This window comes from Telopea speciosissima, chromosome 5, assembly GCF_018873765.1.
Source record: "Telopea speciosissima isolate NSW1024214 ecotype Mountain lineage chromosome 5, Tspe_v1, whole genome shotgun sequence".
NCBI lineage: Eukaryota > Viridiplantae > Streptophyta > Magnoliopsida > Proteales > Proteaceae > Telopea > Telopea speciosissima.
Window position 1 is genome coordinate 6,598,798 of NC_057920.1, and position 9,780 is coordinate 6,608,577.

General features: G+C 39.6%; 1 protein-coding gene across 1 annotated transcript; it reads left to right on the forward strand.

The window, feature by feature from the left end:
• The first annotated feature begins 6,675 nt into the window (after nt 1–6,675).
• Nucleotides 6,676–9,552, forward strand: LOC122661473 (3-hydroxy-3-methylglutaryl-coenzyme A reductase 1-like). The gene is made up of 4 exons (XM_043856869.1): nt 6,676–7,730; nt 8,100–8,281; nt 8,632–8,978; nt 9,247–9,552. The coding sequence occupies exons 1-4, from the start codon at nt 6,709–6,711 to the stop codon at nt 9,487–9,489; spliced, it is 1,794 nt and encodes a 597-aa protein (XP_043712804.1). The 5' UTR covers nt 6,676–6,708; the 3' UTR covers nt 9,490–9,552.
• Nucleotides 9,553–9,780: the final 228 nt, after the last annotated feature.

Below are 9,780 nucleotides of genomic sequence, written 5' to 3' on the forward strand. Positions count from 1 at the left end.
TTTCGCTTAGTGATTGTTTCTCCTTTTGTTTTATCTTTACTGTCTCCCCTGTTAATGTGGGGGAGTGCTTTTCTTATCAAATTATTTTTAACAAAACAATAAATAAACTCTTGGAACGTGAGGCCAAGTATGAGATGAAATCAAAGAATTGTTGTTTAAAAGGAGGCAAATGCCCACATTTGGATTCGAAACTCACATGGATATTCCGCAGCAGGAACTGATTATGATTCTGCAGAACAACCATCAAAATCAAGCCTCTTCTTCAGTACCTGCTGTTGCTGCTTCGAAGAAGATTCCGGCCAACCAAGATATCCTGGCCATCAAAGTCTTGCCTTTTCTTGAATACATCAACGAAATACTCCGGCTCTTAACCTTGGTCTTCTCTTTTAGCTACGGGGAGTACAACCTGGAAGAGGGCTACCAATACCCAAACCAGTCGATCGAATCCATAATGCTTCTAAAGCAATTAACGGATATATTGAATAACTCAGAAACTTTGAAGCACACGTTTGAAGTGTAGAGGAAGCTTGTGAAGGCCACGTTGCACGTGATTCGTACAATCGATAAGTTTAACGATCTGCAAGTGCAACGTCGTCAGTACCTCCATCCGGATGATCAATCTCCATTAATGTCATCCGTGGCCTCCGAGCAAATCCAAACAACGGTTCAGTGGATCGTCAGGAGCGTCATCGCATGCACGTTGGAAATGAGAAGCCTCATTGGCTTGCATCACAAGTATGTACGTCATTAATTGGTAATTGAGTAGATGCTGATCTTCTAGGCCTAACAATCTCTCCCTCGTGTTGGTCTTAGAGTCTAAAGGAGACGTTGACGTTTTAGGCTTAACAAACCCTTCCTTCATTTTAGCTGATAGTTTGTTGTCATTGACTAGATGGATCAAAGCCCACATGATAGCATGTGATGTGTGGAAGCCCATTATTAACAATCTCTCCCTCGTGTTGGTCTTAAAGTCTAAAGGAGACGTTGACGTTTTAGGCCTAACAAACCCTTCCTTCATTTTAACTGATAGTTTGTTGTCATTGACTAGATGGATCAAAGCCCACATGATAGCATGTGATGTGTGGAAGCCCATTATTAACAATCTCTCCCTCGTGTTGGTCTTAGAGTCTAAAGGAGACGTTGACGTTTTAAGCCTAACAAACCCTTCCTTCATTTTAACTGATAGTTTGTTGTCATTGACTAAATGGATCAAAGCCCACATGATAGCATGGGATGTGTGGAAGCCCATTATTACGAGGAAGTCGAGGTCTTTGAGTTTAAGTCTTCGGTTCACATCCAATTTGGATCCTCCACGATGGGGAAGGTAGTGGCCATTGTGCTGCTTACACCCAGATAGGAGCGTGGATCCCATCCTAACAGGATGCTTAGGCAGTGGGTAGGGTGGTCATTTTACTCCTGTTTGGGTGTAGACTGCATAATGGCCGCTACTTGCCCGACCATAGAGGATTAGAATCAGGTTCACATCTCCCCTCCCTCCATGGAATAGGATAGAGTAGGAGTAGGACCTTTAAAAAAAAAAAACTGTAATCTCAGCCAACTACGACAATTGGAAATTGAAAATGATTGGAACAAACTTGGAAATGCATGTCTTAGTTAATTAATCATATTAGTTGGGAACTTTTGGAGTTTATTTTTTTCATTCAAAACCTTTCAAAAACAAACTTGATAATGGTGGGATCTTAGAAGATAATACCCATTTTTATTTTATTAATAAATTTTAATATTTAATTAATTGACAATAAAATCCCTATAATGAAAGTTTCCAAGCTTGTTCCAATCAATCTGAGGCTATGACGAGGTGGATCATGCTGATGGGTTTTAATTTCTTTAATGGTACCAGGCCGGCACACTTATTGACCAATGAGACTTGGGAACTGTCCAACTTAACGGAGGTCCTCAATAAACAGCATGAATTACTTCGCAACCAATTTGACGTTTTCAATCAGCAATTTATAAGTGATATAATACGTTAATGGACAGGAATTAAGAAAGAAGAATTCAAATCCTCTCCAATGATATTTAACCATCACACCCAATGGATGGTGGGAGATCGACCCTGGTGGTTAAATGTCATTGGAGAGGATCTGGACTTGAGAGAACGCCATCCACCCGAACGTGATTCAAAAAAGGTGTGGTGGTCATTTCACATGTTTCTGTCAAGACATAGAAGCAATGTGTATTACACGAGGACCGGGTGGCGTTCTCTTTCCCATGAATTAATAGAAATGCTTTTCGATTGAATTTATGCAATTATTCTATATTTTGTTACGTTGCTGTTGATGGTGGTGGTGATACAGAAGAGGAGAAAAAAGCCTACAGTTATCAAATGCTTGGGCAACTCTTCAAAATGAGCCACAATGACAACATGAAGGTTCTAACTGCATTGATTCAATACGAATATGGTCTCTTGCCGCTTAAGAAAAACTGCAGCCAGACAGAGCATTATAAACTTGTGTTTTCTCTCTCTCTCTCTTACTCTCAACTAGCCACACTCAGGGATTGAGGGGGCCGATATCGATCCAGATTGGGCAATATCTGACTTAGATCGGTCAAAAAAGAAAAAAATTTGTTGTTACACTTGGAGGGTAAGAATGGAGCAGGAATGTTCCTGCGCTACAAGGCTTAGCAGCCAAGTAAATTGGAATAATTCTCTTCCCCTTTGGGTTCATAAATACCCTCCTGGGTTTTAGTATTTTCTAAAATACCCTTTATGTTCCCATTTCCTTGACTGTAAGCCTTGCAACAACAAAATTTCATCCGGCCAAAAACCAGAGAAGTACCAATTTTAGGAATCGGTTTATATCCTGGATTAGTAAAAAATGGTTAGAAACAATCTTTAAATTTTTAAAAAATCCAGAAAAATGAAAATACCTAATTTTAAAGAAATGATTGACAAAATAAAAAAACAAATTTATTAAAATAAAAATGCACAGATCTTAGAAATAGTTTGCAAAACAATTTTTTGTGGATTTTTTGGTGAAACATTCCACCAAAAATCAAAGTACTTCTGATCTGAATCAGGTCGGATCGTCCAATATCAATATCGATTCCCATACCGTGACAATCTGATACTAATACCTCAATCCATGGCCACACTTGGCTAGTTTCTACTCAAAAGGTTTATTTTATTAGGACTCTTCCTATACCCTATGGTGGCGAGAGCCTCTGCAGTGGGTATGTCTTTTTTTTTTAAATTGAATCATGAAAGATTTTGATTTTGAATTTTTTTTTTTGAAAAAGAATGCTAATTGATGTGTCGGTCTTTTCGCGTTGGACTCTGTCTGGACATAAGTACACACCGAAGCACAACACCAGTTAGCATTCTTTTTTTTTTTTTTACAAAAGATTTACAAATCTTTGTGCTGCTTTCTTTGTAACATGTGACAAAACTAGTATGACTTTGAAGTGTTGGGGGGGAAGAATGTGTTGCTACTGGTAACGGACTTGGAAGTCTACCAAGAAGAGCTCTGGATTCTGGACAAGATGTACAGAGAGAAAGTGTTCAAACAAACATGGGATGATGGGTTCCAGTATGAAGCGGTGTGGATCCCAGTGATAGATCACAGCAATGTGGGGCCGTTCACAGAAGATAGCGAACAGATACACATCAGCAATGTGGGGCCGTCACTTAAAGCAGACGTCATATGTGTCTAATGTGGCTCGATCTAATGTATGGGCATTAGATTGGTTCAACCTAGCATGGGATAGATCAAAGGGTTTGATTTAACGCATTCCAGCTAATATGGAGGTTGATGGCGCTGTTAACGTATCGATCAAATACCTAACAATGTAAAAGCAATAAATTTGTTAAATAATTTTATGTTGTATAAAAAAAGTATCCACTAAATTTTAAATTCCACAAAGACTCCACTAGTGACAACTTGACAAAATCATATGAATAGATTATTATATTTAGGAGCAAGAGATCGTTGTTTGGTCATATAGCCCCTACATCAATACAAGGCCAATGAGAGCATGTGCAGTGGTATTTTGTAGATAATTTTTTTATTTCATGGGGTTATTATTCATTATTAGTTTAGAGAGAGATCCTTAATTTCTGTCCCTCTTTTTTTATGAAGAACAATTCAGAGCTGAATCAGAGATTAATAAACTATTTTATGCCACTGGTGATCTAACTCTGTGATTAGATTCTTGTATCATCAGTAACTCTCATCTCATTGTATAAAGTCAAAAATACCCATCTGAAAATTAATCAAATGTTATGATTGCCATGGCAAGCGAGACTCTCTTCACCTTCTTTGGATCCAATAATTCAATACTAAAATAAAATAGGGAGAAAATATGCCGCCTGCTATCGCAACACATGCTGCCCCTATATCCAGACACAAAGGCAAGTGTAATGACCATCACACCCCTTAGAATTGACAGATAAGATTTAAAAAAAAAAAAAAAAAAAATTTCTAAATTTGAAAATTAACAAACACAATTAATGAGTGGAACCAAATTTCCCATGAACAACCAAGCAAATCCAACAGCTCAAGTGAGGTATTGCGTATTGGTGATGTAATACTTGCCTTTTTTGGTATAAAGTTTTCTGTCTTGGACGGATCTTTATAGCCCCTAGTACCGGGGGTGATGCTGTGCGCATCATGTGGTGCAGTAGTGCTCATATATGTATGATAGGGTTCACTATGCACATCATGCACACATGGGCGCTTTGCACCGCACAATACACACTGCAGCAATTTCCCGTCTTGAACTTGATCTAATTTTATAAATTTTGGAACACCCTATAAAATGCCCATTTATAGTCTCACAGATTAGTGACAGGTAATCAAAGTGTTGTGCTTAATCATCCGTTTAACCTATAAAAAACGCACCTTTTTAGACCCAAAAAAAAAAACCACCTTTTATGGTTTATAGTCTCAGATGGAGACAGCTAGTTTTGCGTCATAGTCAAACGAGTGGTCTATGGATCAGTTTATAATGGCGATGATTGTTGGTAGACAGAAGAGAAAGACAGCAGTTTGTCAATATTCAAGTTTCAAATTTACTATTTATGGCCAAGAGTTTGAGGCCCATAAATGATACAACATGAATTTGGTTCGGTTTAAATGGTTTGATTTGGTTTGGTTTGGTATAGTTCATGATGAAATGGATAATAATTGAAACTGAATCAATTATTAATGCAACTCAAGTTTTCATATCGAAATTGATTAATAATGATTAATCGGTTTCCAATTATATGGTTTATGGAAAAAGATTGTCACGATGTAAGTGTGCAATTGAAATTAAAAAAAAAAAAAAACGTAAGTGTGTAGATTCTTATGCACATATTCCCATATCCCCGTGGACCTCACATCCATTCTTCTCGTTAAAACTTTCTATTTGAAGATTCAATTTCTCACCTTCCTCGTTGATAAGGAAATTGCAATTTGCCATTGTAGTGATCTCAGTCCCTATGGTTTGTTATTAGTTTTGATGGATGAGAACAATATTAAAAAGATGGAATCAGGAATTGAATCAGTCTTGGTTCTAATCAATTTCAATTCGGATTGGATTGGAATCCGACTGAATTATTCAACATTAGCCTTGAAATCGACATATTTTAGGCATAAAGTATTTTCACGCCAGACGAATACTATTCTATTCTTAAAACCTTGAATAGAAATATAATGATGACACAAGAGTCTAATCAAGTGGTTACTTGGATTTAGGTCCTCTGTAGCGCCACACAATGTGTAGCGCATCATCTGACGGTCCTATGTGTTGGGCTGTGTACCCATGCGCTACAGACTGTCGGATGTATGCTACACACTGTGTCACGCTACAAAGGAGCCCCACGTGTGGTTACTCTGCTCAAAGAGAATTTATTCTTTCTAGTTGAAATAAAACTTTTGCCTTTATTTTGGTGGTTCATACTTAATTTTAGTCAAGGTTCAAATAAATAGAAGGGAAAAAGTTCTTTGTCCGGGAGTGTGCCCTACGCCAGCACTCCCATGAGTCTATCTCTTTCCTCCCCATCTTAAAAGACACCTCTACCCCTTTATTTTAAGGAAGAGAGAGATAGACACATGAAAGTGCTGGCGCGTAGATCACACTCCCGTACAAAAAACTGCTTCCCCAAATAGAATTACCTACCCTATCGGACTTGCCAAGCCCGATGTGATTGATTTGATTACAATTCACTTACATGATTTGGACAGTTTTTTTTTTGTTTCTCTCTTCTAAACTGATTTATTTGGTTTAATAGATTTAATCCGGTTTAATTCATTTTAAATACTTATAAAAGAGTTAGATTATTTGAAGATTTATTGGTTCAAAATTAAAATGTAACTAATTAATTTTTATAATATGTTAAATAAAAACTAATAAATCAACCAAATAAGAACTGAATGATGGGTTTATTTTTAACGGTTCGATTCGTTTTCGATAAACGTTTTAGGGGAAAGACGAGGAGATGCGGGGAAGAGCCGAAGAGGCGCAATGCGCAATAGGTATATCGAAACATTGAGTCGTTAAGCAAGCGCGTACATACGTGCTTCCCATGCGATCATGGCGTCCTGCACGCCGTCCGTGTGGTTCTCTCTGCTTGCGCGCCTACCTCAACCTTTGGTTTCTATTTAAATGCAAACGACCTCCCCTCGTCAAACTCTGCTCTTGTGGCCAAAAGGCGTGGCCGGCAGGACTCGCTTCTTCCCCCTGTCTCTTTTCCGGTGAACTGCCATGGAAGCCGCCCGAAGGAGACCGGAGAAAACTCCGACTCTGGAAGGGCCTGGGCCTCATCAGCAGCGGCAACTTCATCACTCTTCGACGACGAAGAAAACTGTGGATCATCATACTCATACTCATCCCCCGACCCCAAAAGCTTCAGATGCTCTTCCCCTCCCTCTCTATCTCACCAATGGAATCTTCTTTACTCTCTTCTTCGCCGTTGCTTACTTCCTCCTCCATCGCTGGCGTGACAAGATCCGCACTTCCACCCCTCTTCATGTCGTAACCCTTTCTGAGATCGCCGCCATAGTCTCTCTCATCGCTTCCTTCATTTACCTTCTCGGCTTCTTTGGCATCGATTTCGTTCAATCCTTCATCACCCGTGCATCCCATGAGGCTTGGGATGTCGACGACGAGAATGAGCAGTTCCTCATCGAAGAAAATACTCGCCGTGGACCTTGCCCTGCTGCCTTGGATTGCCCAATCCCTCCTCCCATCGCTGCTCCTGCTCTCAAGATTGTCGATCCGGCACTCATTATCACGCCGATGCCTGAAGAAGACGAGGATATCATCAAATCGGTTGTTGATGGAACAATTCCCTCTTACTCTCTCGAATCAAAGCTCGGGGATTGCAAACGTGCAGCGACAATTCGCCGTGAGGCTCTGCAGAGAATGATGGGGAGATCGCTTGATGGATTGCCACTGGAAGGGTTCGACTACGCTTCCATTTTGGGGCAATGCTGTGAGATGCCCGTTGGGTATATTCAGATTCCTGTGGGAGTCGCAGGCCCTCTGTTGCTTGACGGAAGGGAGTTTACGGTGCCTATGGCCACCACGGAGGGTTGCTTGGTGGCTAGTACTAACAGGGGTTGTAAGGCCATTTACGCATCTGGTGGTGCCACCAGCGTGTTACTCAGAGATGCGATGACTAGGGCGCCGGTTGTGAGGTTCGGCTCCGCGAAACGTGCTGCAGAGTTGAAATTCTATCTGGAAAATCCTGTCAATTTCGAGACTTTGGAGGTCATTTTCAACAAGTAAGTTAACTTCTCCATTCGATTTTGGATTGTTCTTTTATCTTTAAACTTTCTACTTATAAATTTTAGATGTCATTTTGTATTAATATGTTCGTCTCTGTTTACTTTTCTTCTATTTCTTTATCCTGTTTTCCATTGAAAGAGGGAAAACCTTTATTGAGAAATGTTCAACCTTTTCTCTCTAATTTGTTGATTTGGTCTTGTTTTCATTACATTTAGAAATATAACACACAGTGCTTGGCTTTGATTTCTTCTTATATGTTAGGTCTTACATGCCCATTTGGTTCGAGTTCATTTGGAAATTAGGGTTCAGAGTTCTTGGATCTTGACCTATGTCAATATAATTCTTGTTAATCCTCTTGGTTGCAGATCCAGCAGATTCGCTAGGCTTCAAAGCATCAAATGTGCAATGGCTGGGAAGAACCTTTACGTGAGATTTAGCTGCAGTACTGGCGATGCTATGGGAATGAATATGGTGTCAAAAGGCGTCCAGAATGTCCTTGACTACCTTCAGAATGATTTCCCTGACCTGGATGTCATGGGGATCTCTGGTTAGATACTTATCCCTGTCTTCTCGTTAAAAGCACCTGAGGCTCATAGAATAAAAAAAAGTCTGGTTAAATTTCATAACTATGCAAATTTGAGTGACACTTTCTTTAAAACATTAACTAATGTGATGAGAGCATTGGATATATGTCCTTCGGAATCAAGATTCATTGAGTTCTGTAAATTCCTGCAGCTGTAGTTCTTCTGTGCACTTTTTATAAGTGTTTTTGTAACTAGGACTCCTCTCAATATCTATGAGAGGAGTAAGAAATGCTTTATCATCCTTCTCACATCCATAACTGGCTATTCAGTCTATCATCTTTTGTTGATTTTTTTTTTGTTCTAAATTGTTCAGGAAATTTCTGTTCGGACAAGAAGCCAGCTGCAGTGAACTGGATTGAGGGACGTGGTAAATCTGTAGTCTGTGAGGCAATTATCAAGGAAGAGGTGGTAAGGAAGGTACTCAAGACCAGTGTCTCTGCACTCGTAGAGCTTAACATGCTCAAGAACCTCGCTGGATCGGCAATGGCTGGTGCTCTAGGTGGGTTCAATGCACATGCAAGCAACATAGTCTCTGCTATCTACATAGCAACTGGCCAAGATCCGGCCCAGAATGTAGAGAGCTCTCATTGCATCACCATGATGGAACCCATTAACGATGGAAAGGATCTTCACATCTCTGTAACCATGCCTTCCATTGAGGTACCTGGTCATTCCCAATTGCTACTACTCAATTAGTGAAATTTTATACAAGCAAAGTTAATGACAGCCATTAGAGTTGTAGCATTTTTTGGTCCTGTCTTTAACCACTTTGATTACCCTCATTACCATTATAAATCGAAAGATTCCTTCCTTCCTTTTTTTTTTTTAATTTTTATTTTGATGAAAGATGAGAAAAATGCCTTTGTTAAAGAATTAGATGGAATCTGAAGTAGTATTCTTTTTCTTTTCTTGTACTGTTCTGTTACAGGTGGGTACAGTTGGTGGTGGGACACAACTTGCATCTCAATCGGCTTGTCTTAACTTACTTGGTGTGAAGGGTGCAAACAGAGATTCACCAGGATCAAATGCGAGGCTTTTGGCCACCATTGTAGCTGGCTCTGTGCTCGCTGGGGAGCTATCCCTCATGTCTGCACTCGCAGCTGGTCAGCTTGTTCAGAGTCACATGAAGTACAACAGATCAAGCAAAGACATGTCCAAAGCTGCCTCTTAAGACTAGTGCGAAAGAAAGCTTGCTTTAACAGGACAAGAACCATACTGATGAAATGATGGAGACAGATTCATAGAATTTTTTAGTGGATGGGCAAAAATTAAAAAACAAAAAAAGGGTTGGAGGGGATTTTCTTTTCTTTTCTTTCTTTGTTTTTTTATTTTAAATCTCAGGGTTGGACTTGGCTTGAAAAAGAAAACCCGAGTTAGTTTCTATTCTTTGAATTGTTTTTCTTTCAGACCGTGTGAATTTGTTCTCTTTGATGACCAACCCAGGAGAGAGAGAGAAGGGAGG

Coding starts and splice junctions, on each gene's coding strand:
- LOC122661473 (XM_043856869.1), top strand. CDS start 6,709: ATGGAAGCCGCCCGAAGGAGACCGGAGAAAACTCCGACTCTGGAAGGG. Junction 7,731..8,099: donor TTGGAGGTCATTTTCAACAA/GTAAGTTAACTT, acceptor TCTTGGTTGCAG/ATCCAGCAGATTCGCTAGGC. Junction 8,979..9,246: donor TAACCATGCCTTCCATTGAG/GTACCTGGTCAT, acceptor GTTCTGTTACAG/GTGGGTACAGTTGGTGGTGG.